Source organism: Psittacula echo, assembly GCF_963264785.1.
Source record: "Psittacula echo genome assembly, chromosome: 26".
NCBI lineage: Eukaryota > Metazoa > Chordata > Aves > Psittaciformes > Psittacidae > Psittacula > Psittacula echo.
The window spans coordinates 3,681,793-3,703,530 of NC_137761.1; the positions used below are offsets into that span (position 1 = coordinate 3,681,793).

Here is a 21,738-nt window from a genome sequence, read left to right on the forward strand (position 1 = left end):
TCTGGCATCCCCCTGATGACCCATAGCTGTACGTGGGTCTCCTGACGCAGCTTGAACCACCTCCATGGCATGAACCTGAGGATCCATGGCATCTCTCGGAGCAGACGGACCTCCCGTAGCCCTGGCATCCCCCTGACGACCCATAGCTGTACGTGGGTCTCCTGACACAGCTCGAACCACCTCCATGGCAGGAATCAGACACAGCATAGCCGTGGCACCTCTCGGAGCAGACTGGCTGCCGATAGCCATAGTGACGGTAGTTGTGCCCTCTCATCCCTTCAACGCCTTCACCATCGCATCCTGAGCAGCAAGTGTTGTAGCCGTAGCAGAAGGGGGTGCGCCGGGTATCCAGCCAGGATCCCGAGGGATCATACCAGGTTGAGTTCAAGTTGAAGTATGATTCTCTTCCAGAAGAGTAGATCATGTTTGAGTCGTAGAGGAAAACCTGAAAAACACACAGTTAGGTATGTCTGGACGTCCACCTCTTCTCTTTCCATTCAGTTTGCCATAAAGAAGGTTTAGTGAACCATGAACAGGTCAGCCTTGCTTATCCTGAAAGCCTGGATCCAAAGAAAGTTCTTGCAGCTGCCCAGTACTGCTCGCATCATGTCCAAACCCACTTTCTGACCTTACCCTCATTTTTTCGCCCTCTAAGAACAGAAACAACCATAAGCATTGCAGCGTTAGTGGCATTGCTGCAGATCCCATACCGAAGTCTCTCAATAGCTTCTTTCTTGGCTTAGCCCACTGTCCTCTAGCCCTTGTGGTCTGAAGAAGAGGACAAGTGTGCCAGGTCTGTGACCCTCTGAATCCAAACACCCATCCAAAAATGAACCCGGGATGTTTCTTACCCAATTCACAAGGGGAGGCAGATGCTGACCAGGGGAGCAGATTGTGAGAGGCAAAGGGTTGGAGGCCTTTTATATAGTTCCAAGTCTCTCCCATTGTAAATGAAACATGCTGCAGGAACGAGGATTAAATGATTTATTGACAAAACACCTCCTCCATTTGGATGCTGTTCCCAGCACTTGGCATGTTCTGCTTGACTCATGATTCCTGATAAGCATCTCTTAATTATAATTATATATATTATACAACAGTTACCAAGTGGTGCACATAAAGGATTAATATCATGTCAGCCACACATCAGCTATGTGAAGCGGGTAATAACGTACTTATTCACCACCTCCTGAGGACCAGGACACTGGCTGGAGGCTGATGAGTGACCTGTGAGTCAGAAGCTGTGATGTGGACAGTGCTAATGTCCTGGCCTTCCCCTTCTTCTACTACCCATGAGGAGCATTTCCAGGTGCCTGAAGCACAGACAGGTGATTGGAAAGAGCCAGTTCAGAGTCACCAAGAACAAATCGTGCTGATGGGTTTTGGTGATGAAGATGTTGGCTCTGTGGACGGTGGAGTGCGATGGATGGTGGTGCCGTGGCTTTTGAAGGCTTTTGGCACAGTTTCCCATAGCAACCTTATAGTTAAGCTGGTAGAGGTGTGGATTGGATGGGTAAACTAAACAGTGGATGACTGGTGCTGCGTATCATCTTCATCAATGCCCTGGATAATGGGGTGGACTTGGCTAATGCAGATGGCATCAAATTGGGGTGAGCGGCTGAAATTGCTCGACATAGATTGGCTGGAAAAATCCATGGACTAACTGGGATGGGGTGGCTGGCAAAAAGCACCTTGGAAGGGAAGATAAGATGGATCAAAGCTGACCTGGCGTAAGGGCTATGCTGACCCTCGGTCTGTGGGCTCTGATCAGCCCTTTGGACACCGCGCTGGGTTGATGCTTGGGAGCTGGCTTCAGCAAGAAGAGGCTGGGAAGAAAATAGCCAATAAAATAAGGGATTTCTGAAGCTAAAGTTCACATGTAAGTGGTTTTATTTGTTTGGTTGAAATTAGAGAAAAATTCAATTCTTGTGGGTTTCTGCACCAAGAAAACAAGAGTGAATTTCTCTTTTCCTTCTGGTTTTCCTTGGTGGTTGCTAGCGGCTCTGGGAACACACTTGGGCAATACAAAGAGACACTGAAATATGTTTTAATGCACTAGTGAAAGGTTTTTCTGGCAAAAGGAGAGAGAAACAGCACGTTACCATTGTGCATTTGGGTGCTGCGGGGGAAGAGCTGGCCTGTACCTTCCTGCATGGAGTGAAAAGGCATTCCTGGCATGCACAGACACACCTCACGTGCTGGAGCACACCCTTATTATCATGATTAACATTCGAATGATAGATGGCCTCCTGGTGCAGTGTTACTATCTAGTCAATGATGGCATACATTAGAGAGCAAACAGTTTATACCTAGGTCTGGACCATAGTGAAGTCCATCCATTGGTTCTGCGGTGGGTAACCACAGCGGAGAGGATTTTCCAGCACACAGATGGAGTTCAGCGTGGTCGAACTGCTACAGCCAGAGCCGAATCCTCATGAGTAAACTCTGGGTTTGATTTTAAAGGTACAAGTTTCCTCATGAGAACTTTAATGACTTTTAACATCTCCTGGTAACGTTTGTAATATTTCTAGGGTAAAAATATTTCTAACATTTCTAGGGCTAAAAATAAAGGAACCAAGTGTCAACTAAGGTTTTTCCACTTTATTTTTGAATATACAGAGGAGAAAATAAAATCTCAGGAGTCCTTAATGCTCCTGCCATCACTGTTGTGTTGTACACAGTGTGTACTGTTTAACCAGTATAGTCCTGTTTTCAAAATCAGAGCAGGTGAATCCATGTCAGGCTGTTTCCCCATCCTTCCTCAGGCTCTTTCCATTCCGATTCTCCATCCCCATGCTGCTCACCTTCTCAGAGGAGAGGAGAAATGGCTGCTCCACCCTGAGGAAGAGCAAAGTGGGGTTGAATGATTCAAGTCTATTCCTTGGCATGGAGGACCCTGAGAATTTAAAGTGTCAGTGCTGGGGTCAAGCAGAGGGCTGCGAACCCTGAATCCAGTGTGCAAAGAGCAGCAAGGAGCCATCAGACACCACTTTTGTGCTGAAAGCAGAGATGAGAACATTGATGAGGCGAGGAGTGAAGCATCTTCCTCTCTGAGCACGTGCTGAGGAGGGGTCCCAGCACCTCACTTCTTCTGCAGACAGGGTGGCAAGAGAGTGACCTTCTTTTGCTGGTGCTGGCTGGGATGCAGCGGCAGGGGCACAGGAGCCGGGCGGCAGCGCTGGACCGGTGGGCAGCTGCAGGGGCAATGATGCTGCAGCGGCAGGGGATGCAGTATCACGGGGCGACGAGCATCCTCCACTGGGCACTGGTCCACCCTCCTGCGGGGCTTGCCGCAGCATCCGGGCTCCTCGCAGTGCAGTGGTGGCCGGTACTGCTGCAGCGGCCGGCGATGGATCTTCACTGGTGGAGGGCAGATGGGCTGCACATGGTTCACCTCCACCCGCCGCCGGGGCTTGTTGCAGCTCTGCTGTGGTGGGCAGTAGCTCTGCGGTGGGCACGGCTCCAGGGGCTGGCAGCTCTGCGGCTCGCTCTGGCAGGACCCCTCAATGTCATGGCTGAGGCTGCTGGAGTCATGGCAAGGGGATGGGTTTGTGGTGCCTATGGGGCTTTCGTGGCAGCATCCCGTCCAGCCTTTCTTGCCGCAGACCGAGCTGTCGTGGTACAAGTCCTGGCTGCTGTCTCCTTTCTGGTACTGCATCTTGTGTTCAGCCAAGCCCTTGGGGATAAATAGCCTGGTGAAAAAGCAACAAACCCCACTGCCTTCCTTTTGGTTTGCTGTTTCTATGAATAAAAATGAAGAATCCAAATCAGCTGAGAGAATCCAGCTTACCCTGTGACCAGGGATAGATGGGCTGAGCAGAGAGTCTGAGTCCTGAGGACAGGGCTGAAAGCTTTTATATGAGGCCAAGCTCTCTTGGAAATGAGGCATGCCCTGGGAATTAATAGCTGAGCAGTGAGTACCACTTCTGTATGGGTATTTTTCCTGGTACTTGCTGTTGCATTAATCAGCAGCAATTAGCATCTCCCTTCATGGAATGTCAGCTTAGCTCTTTGCATATGCAGTGGCCATTATCTAATTAGTTCTCTCATTGGTCATGTTCAAATACGCTGTTACTAAGGTTAGTCAGATGGGATCCTGGCATCAGGATACCTGGAATACTGTGATGTTGAGTGATGTGCCCAAAAGCTGTCTCTTGTGGCAGTGGGAAAGACACAAGAAGGCCCAGGAGTTCTGGTGTCCAGCCCCATGTGCAGGCACCCAGCAGCTCATGCTTTGAAACAAGGTTTTGCAGATAGGGCAAGCTTGGACCTTGTTTGTCCCAGAAGGTCTGTGATATGTGGACATGATGCTCATCACCTTCCAGAGCATAGAAAAATCTTAGAGTTGGAGAGATGATGAGGAAATTGAGGGTGACATCAGGACCATGTTGAAAGGCAGATATTCTTGGCCTGTGTAGGGTACTCCATCAAGCAAGTGGGATCAACAATGAAAGCCCTTTTATGCTGTTTAAATCTGGAACAAGGACCTTATGGAATAACCATTTCAGGCTTTGCCAAGCACCATATCCACCTTTCTGACTTCTGCTTGAACTCCTCTTCTGTGTAGCTTCTCCCCTTCGCATTTCTGTGGATGGTCAAGGCATTATTTAAGTACCAGCCCCAGGGCTGTCAGTGCAAAAGGTATTTCCATGTGCACACACTATGGTAGAGCCTCTGTAGGAGATGCTCAGGGCTTGGTCCAGTGGTGTTTGGGTTTGAATCACTGTGCAAAGCATGTGCAGAATTCAGGGTGTGACTCCAAGGCGCGTGCTTGGACTTTGCTGCCACAGAGATAATTTATTCCTTAGCTACAAGAAAAATGCCATTGCCTTGTAGGAAGCCATGGGGCCTGCGTGGACGCATGGAAAAGAACTTGGTATCTGTTCAGGCCCAACAGGGATTTTAGGTTTCTTACCCGTTACTGCAGTCCCAAGATTGCGATGTTTGGGGATTTTTTATGTTGGAAGAGGTGTTTTGGAGTCACTTCCCTTCCTGAGGATTTTAGAAAGCAGAAGTGCAAATATTTGAGTTCTTGCCTCTTAAAATTTGACACATTTCAATAGAATTCCTGATGAAATTAGGCACTATTCCTGAATCCCTCAGGCTACACTTATATCTCTGCACCTTTCAATGAGTACCTCCCTGCACCATGCAGACTATGCTTGGTGCTATAGTTAATCATACAGAGAAGGTATCAAACCTTTTAAGAAGCTCATCAAATTCACTAATAGAAAGATTTCCATTAACAAAGGAGACCTTTAGCTCTGGCTTGAGGACCATACAGATGTTTCTATTGCAAACTGTGTATCTTTAAAGGTAGCATGGAGCTGCATGGCCAAGAGGATGCTCTTGTAGCTTAGATAACATATTGTCATGAGCAAGAACTATGATGAAAGACAGACCCAAGGATTTTACTATGTAAACTGGGGTGCTGTCATCATAACATGACAAATGGCTGAAAAATTCATTCTATTCAGAAACCAAGCAACTGCTAAAAGAGTCCAAAATCAAGAGTTAGAGTTTAAAAGGCAAAGATAAATGAATAAACATGTACCAGGAGTTTGCAGCATTATAACTTACACATTTTATTGTCTTTCATGACTAATTGGAGATTAAGCAAGAAAAGGAGTATGATACATCAACAGCATTAAACATGCCACACACCAAGAGGAAAAGGAAGAGCAGGACTCGTGCTTACAAACAAAAATCACACTGATCAGTGGATAGCAACCTCAAAGCACATTTGCAAGAGTTCAGTGACTAAAAGCAGGAAAAGGAGAGATGATCTACAGTCTCTAAGCAAAGGAGGAAGAGCGTTCAAGGCCATATCCATATCCAAATGAGCCAGGAGGGAAGCAGCAGCAGCAGAGCGCTGCCTGCCCTTTTCCGAGTGGGTTTAGTTTCCGCAGCAGCCGCCGTTGCCACCGCCGCAGCAGCCGTTGTTGTTGCTGCTCATGGTGTAGCAGCAGGCCTGCATGGGCATGCAGCAAGTGGTGGGGTAGCAGCACTGTGTGGGCTGGCAGCACACTGGTCTCTTGCAGCCCTTTGGGCTGCTGTAGCAGCACACGGTGTAGTTATTATTATTTCCACCGCAGCATCCGCAGCCTCCGTTGGGCATGTTGTTGGTAGTCGTGTAGGCAAAGCTGGAAGGAACAGAGAGAATCTGTCTGTGACTGGGAGCAGGATATTTGAAGGTACAGAATTCATTTAAAACTCAGGTTATGCTGAATTCAGAGATTCAATGAGCTGAAACCGAGTCCTGTCTTTTTGTCTTTTTGTTTGTAGTAAATCTTGCTCATAACTCCTCACTGTCCTTTTCCGCCAATGTAGATGCCCACCTACTCATACGAGGACATAGAATGATAGAATCATAGAATAGTTTGGGTTGGAAAGGACCTTAAAATCATCCAGTTCCAACCCCCCTGCCATGCGCGGGGACACCTCACACTAAACCATGTCACCCGGGACTCCATCCAACCTAGCCTTGAACACTGCTAGGGATGGAGCATTCACAACTTCCTTGGGCAACCTCTTCCAGTGCCTCACCACCCTCACAGTAAAGAACTTCTTCCTTGTAATGTCTTAGCAAGAGCCACAGCCAAGCTCCCCTGGCTGTGCATGGCCCTGCTTATTCTCCCGTAACCTCTCCATCCTTCTAGCTCGTACCCATGATTCGTAGTACACAGTTCATAAAAGCCCAGCTTCAAAGTCCCATCCCAGACACCCTGTCATATTTGGATACTGTTATAACATACCAAAGCATTTTTCTTTTAGGAAAGGAAGGAAGGTTTAGATGTTCTCACTTACCCTGCTGGAGAGTGAGGAGAGGTGAATGAAAGAGAAAATGAGCGAATGAAGCGAGCTGGGCCAGGAGACCTTTTATAGTCCTAGACACCTTCCTCCTGGAAGTGAGACAGCCATTGGACATTTGAACTTCCCTGTTTACTAACCCAAACCCATACTTTTTAGCTTTACGTGTCTCCTGGTATTTACTCTTTGCCTTATTATTTGTGATCACTACCTTTGCTTTGCCTCATAATTGTTTAGCCTGCAGATAATCAAAGGGCTGCTATGAATAGTAATGAATTTGTCTTCTGTGCAACCTTGCAAGGGAGCCAAAAAATGTGTCCTCGTATCTGCTTGACAAATGCGGACAATGACGGCCGAAGATGCTAAGGGACTTACTCAGCAGCGGCTTGGTGCTGAATCAGTGGCAGAGCCGAAACTGAATCCCTGGGATGTATCTTTCGGGCACGTGATCGGCTGTTTCATCGGAATGGTGTTCGAAACAAACATTTGGCCGATTTCATGAAAATGGGTATTTTCCTTCCCAGTCACAGGATGGGCATATGAGAAGGGAGAGAGAAGACCATGTGTTTGGGATGTGTTGGGAATCACGCCGGCTCCTGGGTCGCAGTCACCTGCACGTGCCTGTATGCAAGACCATCTTTCCATCATGCATGCAAAGAGCATCTTTGTGATGCCAAAGCCATCTTTGCCTTTTGGCTTGCCTTAACTTTTGCAAACCCTTCCAACCTGGGGCGTTTAGGTTAGCATGTGGGCACCTCTAGTGTGGGAGCGTTCCAGTTCCTGCTGTGCTTTGCTGGGACTGCTTCCCTAAAAACATGTTCTGGAATTCTGAATTGAATATTTGCTTCAGAATCCTGTGCCTTTCAATTGAAAAGCAAAGGGGCAGCACTGCCTGTGCAAACGCAATGCAAGGAATCGTAGCTCTGGGACTGGGGCATTGCAAGTCAACGTGTCCCCCCTGCAACCTCCCCTTATACCCAGCTGAAACCTCTTTGTGTGCTGGAGCCCTGGCACCCAGCAACACTAGCCCTGCCCAGCTCCTCAGCAAGGAGCTGGAGGTTTGTGCAGGACTCTGAGTGTTGGAGGTGGTAAAAGAAGGAGCCCAGCTTGGACCAAAAGAGTGAGAGGAATGTGGAGGTGGAATAGATGTGACAAGCACAGAAAACTGGTTCTAACTGGGGTCATGGAGCTACGTGGGTGGTAGGGGCTTAGAAGTGATGCAGGAAGAGACCTGGTTGAGGTGGAACCATTCGCTGGGAGGGAGAGAAAGAGGAAGGTCAAGGTAAGGCAGAGCTTTGGGCAGCTGAGCCAGGGTGGATGAATGGTTGTTTGATGCCAGCCACTGCCTCTGATGCACTTTGCTGTGGGGCTGAATGCTGGCAGGAACACCAAGCGTGCTTGGGTGGAATTTTTTGCATGGCCTACAATTGCAGCTCTCATTTGAAGACCTTGATACATTATCCTGAGAGGAGTGCTGCCTAATGAGAGGATGGTGGAGCCTGCCTGGCGACTTCCCTGTCTGCTGCCTGACATCCTCTGGGATCCCTGGGATGCTCCCATGGGGGGTTCTCCTAGATGAGCTGCTGTCAGCCCTGAGGATGTTAGGAGAGCCTTGGCTTGCTTTCTGCACAGTGCAAGGGCGAGCAGATGGCGATTTTAGTGCTGCAGTAAATGCATCCAGCTTCTTCCCAGGCTTTCCTGGAATGAGAGTAATTCCTTGAGCGAGATGCTGGAGAAGCAGTGCATGTAATTGCAACTTCTCCAGACAGGGCAGAAGAACATGCATGGCATTTCCTTTCCTCAGAGGTGCCCTGTCAGGATGCAAGCCTGCCCATGAGAACTGAATAGGTTACAAGGAATTAATGGAGCAGAAGCAAAGGGACACACCTTCACTTGTGCCTCCAGAGGGGAATTTCTCATTGGGAAATCCTGAAACTGCAAGAAGTGATGGTTTAGATGAGCATTTCCCACCTCTGATAGTTGGGTTCAGCCACTCGTGTAACCTTGGGATTTGAATGGTCTTTAGCGAGTGGTCTGTGGATCTTAATGCAAAAAAGGAACTAAAGTGGGATGGAAACAGAGTCAGTAAAAGGCATTAGGCACAGAATGAAGGCTGTGGTGCAGATCATGCATGCTGTTCTGGCATAACCCTTACTGACCTAGCCCCTCCTTGAAGACGATGGAGGTTTCTGACCACTTTTCTAAGACATTTTAGCAGAGGCAAGACCTCCATCTCATAAATTTACAGGGACTGTCTATAGGTTCAACCACCTATTTGAAATAGGCAGAACTTTTCTAGCTGGGATGTGCTGTGTCGAAGTATTTCAGAAGGAATTCACATCCTTCACAAGTTTACGTATTATGTTCTTCCTACTTCTTTGTAGTTTTACAGAAAGAGGAGAAATATTGTTCATGGAGATGTCAGACACTCAGCTTGTGTTTGAATAGACCCATGCAGAAGCTCAGAACTGCATCAGGGGTGCACTGGTTTTCTTTGTGCAGGCAAACCCCCTTAGCATCTTTAGAACAGGAGCATATGAGCACTAGGAAACAAAGCAAAGAAAAGGTGGTGGGTGCAGTGCTGCACTCTGGATTCACCAGCTAGCAAACAGATAACCACCAAGGAACTTAGCAGGCTCATGAACTATAGATTTTATTGGTTTTCAGACAGATTGAAATGAAACGGTGAGGAAAAGACTTAAACACCCCCCACACCAAGAGGAAAACGAAGAGCAGGACTCGTGCTTACAAACAAAAATCATACTGATAACAACTTCAAAGCACATTTACATGGGTTTGGTGATTGAAGGCAGGAAAAGAAGAGGAGAGATGATCTACAGTCTCTAAGCAAAGGAGGAAGAGCGTTCAAGGCCATATCCATATCCAAATGAGCCAGGAGGGAAGCAGCAGCAGCAGAGCGCTGCCTGCCCTTTTCCGAGTGGGTTTAGTTTCCGCAGCAGCCGCCGTTGCCACCGCCGCAGCAGCCGTTGTTGTTGCTGCTCACGGTGTAGCAGCAGGCCTGCATGGGCATGCAGCAAGTGGTGGGGTAGCAGCACTGTGTGGGCTGGCAGCACACTGGTCTCTTGCAGCATGACTTCCTGCTGCTGTAGCAGCACACGGTGTAGTTATTATTATTTCCACCGCAGCATCCGCAGCCTCCGTTGGGCATGTTGTTGGTAGTCGTGTAGGCAAAGCTGGAAGGAATAGAGAAAAGGTCTTTTTTACTGCCTGAATCTCCCTGTTTAGGCAGCTTAAAGCATCCTTATCCCAAAGCCCCTCCTGAAGTGGCTGGAGAAGTCCCTACTGTCCAGAATCCCATGTCAACCTGTCCCTGAGATCTCCACATTTTGCATGGACATCTGTGCATTTGGCATGTTGTCCAGCACTGGTTCCATCAGAAAGAAGCCACCCAGCTGGATCCCCAAAATAGTCTCTCAAAACCAAACAGTACAGGAAATCCTGAATGGCTTCTTGCGGGAGCGTGTGGAAATATGGTAGAGTGCAAATGAAGAGGCAAGTAGTAAGCTCTGACTTACCCTATTGACCAGTGAGGACAAGAGAGGAGAAGTCAAGACAAGATTATGAAGACCACTGTGATGGGGAGCCTCTTATATGCTTCCAGGCCATCCCCCCTGGAAATGAGGCATCCTTTGGCAATTCCAGCTTCCCCATGTATCACCCAACCTATGCCACTCACGTGTCTTCTGGTATTTAATCTTTACCTCTTTCTGCTTGCTCACCACTTCAATTCTGCACCGTAATTAGTCTCACATATGAACAAGAATGGAAACATTCTAATGAATTTGCATTAATGGGATCTGGAGGTAGCTCTAAGGTATTCCTATCCGCTTCCCAAGGAATGAGCCTGAGACGCAGGGACAATGCGCACGTGGGAATCAGGTGCTGAAGCAGTGGAAGAACCATGCCTGGAACCTGGAAGTGTCACCCCTGGTGTGTTCCATCTGTGCTTGGCTGGGATTTTGGTGAACCAGTGGGAACTACTGGTCAATGTGAATCCTGTTTTCCTGCCTCTGTGTGGTTAAAGTTAACACTGAAGGGTTTCTCCTTTCTCAGCCTTGTTCTTGGGCCTCCCTTCATGGTGCTTTTTGTTTCTGTTAAGCTTTCCCATGAAAGGGATGGATTAAGTCTAAATTAAGCATCTTTCAAAGCAGAATGTGCGTCAGCTTTTGTCTGTGTTGCTTCCATATACTCCATATTCTGAGGTTATTTCTGAGGCCTGTGAGACTGAGACACCTTGTGTTTCATGGTATTTGTGATGATCACATTTAAGTGTTGCATACTTACAACTAGATTCTCTATCACTGTAGGCAAGCGTGAGTGCATTTCTCCATCACTTTTGCCTGTACCTTGGGAACCCAGCTGGAACCTCTCAGATGGTCTGAGTTTTTCAGCAATTACTTCTAGTTGTTTTAGCTGCAGTGAACCAAGCCCTAGGCTGCTCTTCATGCAAAGTTTGGCTGAACAATCAGGACGGAATGATGAGATGGTTGGAGTCAAGGCAGATATTACAAGGCTTGGGAATGGGGGAAGGAATTGTGGCCATGTGCAGAGCCAGCACATCTCCACATGAGAAGAAGGTGATGGAGTCTTCATGTGATGAGAGGGGGCACCAATATAAGATGAGAGTCCTAACATACTTGATGTTTATGGCAAATAGAGACTTCCATCCTGTTTAGCTGACTCTGAATGTGAGGCTGGAGTGGTGACAGATGACTCCTCGTGGGTGGGACATGTAGTATCTTTCCAAGATGCGAACATGACCTCTTCTGACGCTCTGGAATTGTCCCTAGGGGAGCATTGTTTCAGTCACACCATATTAGCTGTATACCTGCCTGAAGGAAGTAATGTCCTCTTTGTGTAAACCTTTAAACATGTCATCCATGGAATAAGTCATTAATTGCCTTTTAATCAGGTTTTATTGTCACCATATTGGCCAAGGTGATCCTTCTGTTAGAATTATAGAATCATAGAATGGTTTGGTTTGGACAATACCTTCAAAGCTCACCCAGTTCCTACCATGAGCAGGGACACCTTCCACTAGACCAGGTTGCTCAGAGCCCTGCCCAACGTGACCTTGAATGTTTCCATGGTTGAGGCGTTTACCACTTATCTGGGCAACCTGTTCCTGTGTTTCACCACCCTAGGAGTAAAACACCCTTCTATCTAGTCTGAATCTACCCTCCTTTAGTTTCAAACCATCACCACTTTGACATGGCATGCCAAGATGTCTTTGTAAACTTCCATGGTGGTTCCATGCATTTGAGAGCTTTGTAAATGGGAATGAATCTGTCACAGCAGCTTTTCCAGCATATGATTTCCATAACAGAATGCACTTCTGGTATAATATGGAATAGGATCTCCCTCTGCCAGTGGAATTTTCCTATTAATAAAAAGCTCCTAAAGACTTGATTAATGCTTTTATGGAAGAGTCTAACATGGGACAGAAGACTTTTCTAATGCAGACTTTGTGTATGTAGGCTCTGAAGATCTGGTTGAGGGAAGCAACCAAGACACTGCTCAAGGCATTTTCCTGAGCTGTGCAATTCAGAGCTGAGCCCTGAATTTTAATAGTAAAGGAAGTCCCAGCCAGGTACAAAGGTCTCGTTGACTCATGTGTGTGCTATTTTAGGAATGAAGCTTTTAAGTTGTATGCTAAAACCTGGGTGTCATTCCAACTGCTTGGCATCCAGGAATGCCATATATGAAAGTCTCTGTTCACATAGAAATAATTAAACAACATAAAGTGTTTTCTGAAATCTGTAAGTTTGAAAACGGAAGTGGAAGAAGATGGTGCCTGCTCTTCAGTGAGAAGTGAGTTCCTCTCAGTACCTACCGAAATACCTGCTGTAGCATCATGAGTTTCCTATTCATCTCATGGAGTGGTGTGTCTTCAGATGGTTGGGTTCTGCAAGCTTCATTCCAACTGTGCCCTTTGAGTTTTATTTACCCTAATCATTAAGTTCTACAGTAAAAATTGAGCTGAGGCAGATGGTCAGTAGGTGGAAGGAGGGATCATAACCATTGATGACCCAATTTATGCCCACAGCATTGCTGGACAGCTCTCTATTTCCTTAATGTTCTGCTGTGCCATGGAAGCACGTCTGTAGCCAGTAGAAGCCTGACTGAAGACACAGGAACAGCAGCAGAATGAGGACGTGTTGTGAGCAAAGTGATGTAAAAACAACCAAAGCAAGATTTTGTGTTTTGCTCAATGCTAACTTTTATTGTCTACAAATCAAGAGAGGGAATGAAGAATGATAACATTAACAGCAAAGATAGCCCAAGTCCCATGCACCAAGAACAGAATTAACAGCCCCACTAATATCTAACAGCTCTTTTGCTTTACAGAATGGGTGACATATTCAAGTGCATTGCAGATGTTCAATAATGAAAAGGCAGAAAGAAGACAGCTCAAGTTTGAAAACAAGAAGAAAATCACAAGGTGTTAACTCCATCATCATGCAAACCAGGAGCAAACGAGCAGGTTTTCGTCTCCCTGCGCCTGCTCTTGTTTTGTGCCAGAGATGGGAGCCGGCAGAGCTGCTTTTGCTACCGAGAGCTGGCTCAGCGAAGCCTCTTGATTGTGGTACAGCACTGCTGGATGGGAATGCCATACTTCCTCAGGGGAGAGCAGCATGGCACAGGGCTGCAACGCAGCACAATGGGCTTCTTCACAGTGTAGGAGCAGCAAGACAGACACTCAGCAGGGCAGCAAGGGCGGCAGGTACAGCAGCAGGGTACCTGGCCACAGCAACAGCAGGTCTTCTGGCACACCTTGGTATCACAGACGGACTGCTGGCATGGGTCACAGCAGGGATTCTGGCAGGGGTCACAGCAGACAGACTGCTGACATGGGTCGCAACAGGGCTTCTGGCATGGATCACAGCAGACAGACTGCTGGCATGGGTCACAACAGGGCTTCTGACATGGGTCACAGCAGGGATTCTGGCATGGGTCACAGCAGGTAGACTGCTGGCATGGGTCACAACAGGGCTTCTGACATGGGTCACAGCAGGGATTCTGGCATGGGTCACAGCAGGTAGACTGCTGGCATGGGTCACAACAGGGCTTCTGGCATGGATCACAGCAGGTAGACTGCTGGCATGGGTCGCAACAGGGCTTCTGACATGGGTCACAGCAGGGATTCTGGCATGGATCACAGCAGACAGACTGCTGGCATGGGTCACAACAGGGCTTCTGGCATGGGTCACAGCAGACAGACTGCTGGCATGGGTCGCAACAGGGCTTCTGGCATGGATCACAGCAGGCAGACTGCTGGCATGGGTCACAGCAGGTAGACTGCTGGCATGGGTCACAACAGGTCTTCTGGCATGGGTCACAGCAGACAGACTGCTGGCATGGGTCACAGCAGGTCTTCTGGCATGGGTCACAGCAGACAGACTGCTGGCATGGGTCACAGGAGCAGGACTGCTGGCACGGGTCACAACAGACGGTCTTCTGGCATGGGTCACGGCAGCATGGGTCACAACAGACGGTCTTCTGGCATGGGTCACAGCAGACGGTCTTCTGGCATGGGTCGCAGGAGCAGGACTGCTGGCATGGGCTGCAACAGATGGTCTTCTGGCACGGCTGGCAGCAGCACACAGCCTTGCTCTTCACGACGGAGCAGCATCCGCATCTGCAACAATGCATGTTGTTTGTAGAGTGGTCAAGGCTGGAAGGAGCGAGGACCTGAAACACAGAGTACTTTCAGATACAACTTCTTCCCAAGTATATAGAGGTGTGCTTTGTTTTGGCATTCAAATGCTGCTAAGTCCAATGGTAGTAGCCACATCACACACTGCTCCCAGCTTCTTTGCTTTGACTTGCATCCCAAGAAGCTTATTTTCCACTTTGCTCTTTCTACCAACTGTCTTTTGCAGTAAGCAATAAACCAACAGGCTTGGAAAGCCTGCATTTCAGAGAGAGGTGTAGCTCACAGAATCACAGAATAGTTTGGTTTGGAAGGGACCTTTAAAGGTCGTTTAGTCCAACAACCCACAAAGATCAGAATCAAAGACACATTTCAATTCATTGCTTGACCAAAACCAAATGAGAACCATTGCCATCAAAGAACACCGCTAATGGGTAACACTTACCGTGCTAACTGAGTGGTGCAGTTGAGCGAGGAGCAAAGAGATGGGGAGACCTTTTATTTAGCTCCAAATTGTCCTTCCGGAAATGAGGTACCCCACAGCAATTCGTGATTTATGTGCTAAGCCTATACTTATTTGTTGAATGGGCCTTCATCTATTTAGTCTTTGCCTCATTATTTCTGACCAACCCATCCATTCTGTGTTATTATCTATTTGTTCTGTAAATTTTTTACAGTTTTTTAATGTCAAGTTAAATGTCAGTGTCAATTGCAGATTGACATCTTGTGTGATGCTTGTGAACTGCATAAAAGGCATATTTCTGCTCATTTTGCATATGGTAATGCGGTTACATTGAGATGCTAGGTGGCTTGTTCAGAGCTAGTGAGTCCTCAATTAACATAAAATCCATAATTAAGATTGAGGAGCAGTCAGTTCCATGGACGTGCAGAGGCCTTCTGGACGTCAGGCACTTCTCAATATGTTTTTTTTTATTAAAACAGGATTCCAGAGAGTGTAATTCCATGCCCCCATGGCTTGCTTTTGGATGTAGAAATGCTAAAGCCCAATGTCTTTCTTTGGAGTCTCTGCTCATCAGAAGGGCATATATGTGACAGAAAGCTCTTGACATAGAATCATAGAATGGCTTGTGTTGGATAGGACCTGAAGATCATCCAGTTCTAACCCCCTGCCATGGGCAGGGGCACCTTCCACTTGAGCAGGTTGCCCAAGGCTCTGTCCATCCTGGCCTTGAACACTGCCAGGGATGGGGCAGCCACAGCTCCTCTGGGCAACCTATGCCAGAGCCTCAGCACCCTCACAGGGAAGGACTTCTTCCTTACATCTAACATTATAACCCTTTCTGCCTCATCCCATCCATGCACAGGAAAATGCATGCCTTTGGCTTTGCCAATATCAAAAATATTAGGTGCAAAGGACTGTGTCAATTTATCATGCAAGTTTGGCATAGAGTCAGGGTCAAATTGGCGTCCGTGTTTTCCCAGTTCCTTTGGAATATCTTTAAATAAAAGCAAAATACAAAGCTTTTCTGGCAGTTTTGCATCCTGTTTATGTTTAATACAACTGCATCAGCAAAATTCCTATTCCTTTTTTTCTTTCCAGTTGTATTGTGCCCCCGAGTCATGAAAGATCCACCTACTCCTGTTACGTTTGGAATAACTTTAGGCTCAGTCCTCAGTCGCCCATTGGCAGTCATTAGTGCTGATGTTAATGATCACATTGCAATTATTCATTAATGAAGCTGATACTTAGTTTGCGTGAAAGCCTGAAGGCCTCATGTGATGCCCTGAGCACCTTTAGGATTTCAAATTAAACAATGTCTTTACCAAAATATACCTGTCTCCGGTCAGAAGGGATTAATGGGACCCCAGCCCATGACTGATGTGATCAAATGTCTTGGGTCTGAGATCACCCAAAAAGGGAGGGATGCTCCTGCTGCTGTGAGGCTGTGCATCTATGGGAGCAGAGCACCAAAGGACCCTTGAAACCATCTCCTACAACATGCAGCTTCACTGGAGATATCCTGATTTCTTCTGAGGTGAAGGAGAGAAGATTCTGTCTTCATACAGAAACACAGTGGTATCCATGTCACAGATTCGGAGGGCAAGATGAGGGCTAGGTAGGTCATTGTGAACTTTCAGCTTGTTTTCTGGTGACATAAAGCATTTGTTTCCACTCAGTCTCTGTTGAGTAGCCACTGTTTCTATTTGACTACATCCCAACTTTTAGAATCATAGAAAGAAACCACCTAGGCTTGCTTTGAGGAATTCAAAAGACCATGAGGTCACCACTACTCCAGGCAAACTCTTTCCAAGGTCAATATTGCTGTCCACTAAAAGACAGGCTTTGTTTCCTACTGAGTTTGGCTTCATGCTAATGACTGGGTTAGGCTGGGTCACTGTCACCAATTATAATCTAATTAGTGATAGAGATTTACACCAGCTGAGTACTTGCATCTCAGCTAACAATAAAGGAGGCTCATGGCAACCTGGGAGGTGGTTTTTGATCTTGTGAAGGAGTGCCAGGAGGCTCTGGCATTGGGAACATCGAGGATCAGGAGCAGGGAGGTAAAGTAGTAGCTATTGATCAGAATTAGGTGGTTTTCTGCGTGCTGTTGTAGAGATCTGGTGCATTGATTCATCCAGGGTCCCTCTGAGTGAGAACACCCTTGCCGCTGCTGGAGCTGATTATGAACATCAGAGATGCCTGAAGCCATTTGAAACAGATCCATAGACAGCTAAGGTTTTACAAGAGGAGTTTTACAAGAGGAAAGATTCAAATTTGATCCCAAACAAGATCCCAACTGAAATTTACATTGAGTGAATGAACTTAGCAGGCTCTGTAAGATGCCCAGAGTAACACTTCTCTGTTCATTTGGATTTGAAAACTGCGGATGCAGTGAAGCAATCCTTGCTGTGAAGCAGCTAAGGCAAATTCCTCCTCATTAATCCTTAGGGGTTTGCTCGTGGTTTATCCTGGTTGTGGAAATCCTCTGTTATGTTATTTAACAAGTAGACAGCAGAGCAGTAAATGTTCCTCTAAGCCATCTAGAATGTTAGGCATAGAGGATTTCTTCTCTTGCTGAATGTCTATGGGCTCTGATTTGAAAGAAAGTATTCTAATGAAGTAAAACGTTCATAAAATCTTTGGTCCTTAATGTCCCAACCTTTCCAGGGTTGACAAATACTTGGAATGGAATAGAATAGAGTAGAAATGAAACAAGCTTTGTTCTTGTTTCCCTGTGATTGCTGCCATATCTCATCTTCAAGTTAATGGGAACTTCAAGCTTGAGCACAGCAGAAAGCGCAATCAGTTCAGAAGTTTTTTGCCTTTTGTGAGATTTGGAAAAGGAGGAGGAAATACAGTGTGTTGCAATTAGTCACAGAATAGAGTTGGAGGCTTGGGTAGCAAGGGAAAGTGAACTTGAAGACAAAATCACTCCTATGGACAAAAAACCCTTTCTGACACAATACCTGACTGGAGGGTGAAGAATGAGTAAGGAAAAGAGTTTTTAATGCAGCTGCCATGGATAGCATGAAAATGAGCCATCTCTTAGCAATGGCAACAACTTGAACAGAGGTGAGTAACTAATTGCTTTCTGCATCCCGTTTGCAACTTTTCCTTTTTAGCTGTTCCTCTATAATGACAATTTTCTCTTTAACCTATAAATAACTAATTCCAATTACTTATATACCAAGTGGTCATTTACAAGGTACTTGCAGCTCAGCCAACTCATTTCCCACGCCTGCCCTAGGATGGATGAATCACACTGGAGAAACCTGTCTTTTTACACTGTAGAAACAGTTTAATTGTTCCAAACCCTGCAGGATTTGCTTTGTTTTGCTTCCAAATATAGCAGCAGCTTTTAAAGATCACCTCTGCAGTGAAAACATGAAGGTGCAGGCCAGGCCGCCAGCTCTAACTCTGAAAACCCCTTTGCTGAGCTCAATGCAAAGATTTGGTTTCACCAGCGATTAACACAACTTGTTTCTCCTAGCCCTCTGCATGTGTTGCAGCACTCCTGGCATAGCTGGTGGTGCTGTGGGCATTTTCCTTCGCTTTCATGTTTCCTTGGCATTCCTCCTTCTCTAGCTATTTTCACCAGTGATTAAAGCATGGCTCCAAAACCACAAGACAAAACCCGATGACACCAGATAACCAGATACGACGGGGCAGTGACTAAAACCATCCAGAACTGTTAGGTAGGCTTGATATATAATTTTTATTGTCTCACTGGAGATTGAAGCAGCAAAGCAAGAAAGAAACTATTCCCAGTGGACAGTAGTCTTTGCTTTGGCAGAAAAGTTAACAGTTGAAAGCTCATTAAACTGAGACTTATCCTAATACCATGCTACCCTCCAACCCTTTTAAAGGTGTTTGCTTGCAGAGGAGCAAGGGTTGGCAAGTAACGAGCAAGGAGATGAGCTTGAGGTTTTGGGTGAGATCCAATGCTGGGGTTGAATCCTGCTGTTAGTACTTGGGGCATTTTGGTGGCAGGTCAAAGATGTTCTTGGTGTACTGGGGACAGTAGCGCTGCACGGGGGGACAATAACGCTGCACGGGGGGACAATAACGCTGCACAGGGGTATAGGAGGGCGTCACGTAGTTGAACTTCTGCACAGGCTGCCTCTGGAAGGTGTAATGGCAGGAGGATCCTGAGCTGTGGCAGCCAGAGTGGGATCCATGGCAGCCAGAGCTGGATCCGTGGCAGGAGGACTCATAGTCATGGCAGGACCCGCGGGAGCACATCTTTCTGGAGTATTGGCAAAGCTGTCAAGAGCGAGAGATCCATGTGGTGACAGGAGCCCCAGATTTACTTCTTGTATTCCCTCCCTTGGAACTAGAATTATCTTAAGGTCTTTTCCAACCAAAACCACGATTCCAACTCATAATTCTTGAGATCCCCAGTGAACTTCTCTTTCTTTTTCCCTGCCTAATCCAGACCGTATCATAGAATCATAGAATAATTAGGGTTGGAAAGGACCTTAAGATCATCCCGTTCCACCCCCTCCCGCCATGGGCAGGGACACCTCACGCTAAACCATGTCACCCAAGGAAGGCTCTGTCCAACTTGGCCTTGAACACAGCCAGGGATGGAGCATTCACATCCTCCCTGGGCAACCCATTCCAGTGCCTCACCACCCTCACAGTAAAGAACTTCCCCCTTATACCCAATCTAAACTTCCCCTGTTTAAGTTTTAACCCATTACCCCTTGTCCTATCACTAAAATCCCTAATGAAGAGTCCCTCATCAGCATCCCTATAGGCCCCCTTCAGACACTGGAAGGTCGCTATGAGGTCTCCACGCAGCTTTCTCTTCTCCAGGCTGAATATATCCTCAGTCCTGCCTAATCTGCAGGGCTTGCTCTGGCAACTGCTGTGTGAAGCTAAATCCCTTCAAGCCAACACAATAAACTCCATGAGCCACTCCTGATCTCATCACCCTTGTGAAAAGGAATGGAGCTTGTGTTGCCTGAAGATCCCTTTGCGTGCCTTTGCTGCACCTTCCCGGGTGATCCCATCCCTCCATCCACAATACCTGCCTCAGAGCACCGCAAAGGTGCCAGGCATTTAGCTAAGTCCCAGCTCCCAAGCTGCATAGAAACCTCTAGTGGAGCGTCAACCAAGACAGTAAAATTGGTCTTACCCTCGTCAGATACAAGGAGAAGCGTCTGGAAGCAAAGGTGAGTGACTGAGGAGGACTGCAGCAAGTGATCTTTTATACGGCTCCAAAAGGTTATCTCGGATGTGAGACACCTCTTTGTAATGGCAATTTAATTACTTCCACGCTCAATCCCGGCAATGTTTGCACTACCCTATTTTTAGCCTTTCCTCTTTGACGCATCGTATATCATCCGATATGTAATACCTAATGGGTTTTCCATAAAGATTTTGGAGGGCATCTCCTTGCCGTTTCCTGGATTAACACTAATCTCATAGATGTTAATTAGCTTGCGAATGGGCCACTGGGATTGCATCAGTAACTTAAAGGTCTTCATATCTCAGAAATGCTGACTCCTGTGGTAGGGCCTACTGTTCAGTGCGAGTGACAGCTCAGGATTGTAATTTATATGTTGTTGAATGCCAAGAGGAAATGGGATTAAGAGCTCCACGACTCATAGGTATGGCATGATGTTGGGAAGTCTGGTGTGATCCCTTTGTTTCCCCGGTAGAGCAAAAAAATCAAGTATTTATGATCCTTTGCATGTTCTTTGACCTGGCTGACCTCATCAGGTTGTTCCATGTGTATCAAAGGTTATTTAGTACTTCAGGTCAGAGAAAAATGCCTGGTGATGAACTCTTTGCAAGGTACAAGGATGGTAAGTTTTCCTGTTCCTTGGATTTTCTTTCCCTTCATTAATATGATACTTTTTCACCTGACCTCACCTGCAGAAGTGTCTGGAAAGAAAAGGGTTCTGAGAAAAGGAGCATCTGAGCTGAATACTGGGTTCTGTCACTGTCACTAGTGGTGAAATTATGGGCACTAAGGCTGGGTTTATAATCCAGTTTGACTTGGTCTTTGAAGCATGAGAAAATGAAACGCATAACTCATCAACTTTGGAAAATGTTACCCATTAGAGTAATTTGCTAACTGCTAAAGAGAAGCTTTCTCTAAAGTACTGGTGTCCTACAGCTTTTCTTCAGGCTAGAGGTGACATAACTGCTTGTGGTGAGCTTTGTGTATCAAGGTAGGATTGCACAAATTCCTCAGGGATATTTTGTGACTCAGCTGTGTGTCCAAAACCCAGTCAGTGAAGCTGGTGCTTGTCTGACACTTCTCCTTTCCTCTGTCCTTTGGCCTCCAGCATCACACCAATGTTCCTCAGAAATCTTTCTACCTCCTCAACAGCTTTCCAAAACCTGGGTTATACCCATTGAAAACTGTTTCTGAATCAGATTCAGATCCTGCTCAGGAAAACAGCATCTCTGAAGAGTTATCATCCATTGCTTGTCATTCTTTTAGGGGAGTAAGGGAAGGCCAATGTACAGTAATTAAATATCAGGTTTAGGGCAATGTGGTGGCTGATACTTGCTCAGTTACATTCAGCATTGTTTGGTTTACGAGCTCTCCGTAATAACACACTGAGCTGTTCAGATCTGTGTCTTACATGAGATGGATCTTCTCCTGACATTTCCCTGCTTCATATATACTAAGAGTGTGTGTGTATATATATATATATGTATGTATAAAAGAGTATATACTACTTAGAAACAGCACTGGAATACGAAAAAGAAGTTTGTGACTTCTGTTTTCAGAGGTTCAGAAGTAATAAGAGATTTGAAAATCTTTGTA

The 21,738-nt window shown here is 46.5% G+C and overlaps 1 protein-coding gene across 1 annotated transcript; it reads right to left on the reverse strand.

The window, feature by feature from the left end:
• Positions 1-5,896: 5,896 nt before the first annotated feature.
• On the reverse strand, positions 5,897-14,484 carry LOC308230412 (uncharacterized protein; the record flags this gene model as incomplete). Its single annotated transcript, XM_080635114.1, has 5 exons — positions 5,897-6,143; positions 8,782-8,870; positions 9,815-10,004; positions 13,299-13,477; positions 13,573-14,484. The coding sequence occupies 5 exons, from the start codon at positions 14,482-14,484 to the stop codon at positions 5,897-5,899; spliced, it is 1,617 nt and encodes a 538-aa protein (XP_080491240.1).
• Between the last annotated feature and the right edge of the window lie 7,254 nt (positions 14,485-21,738).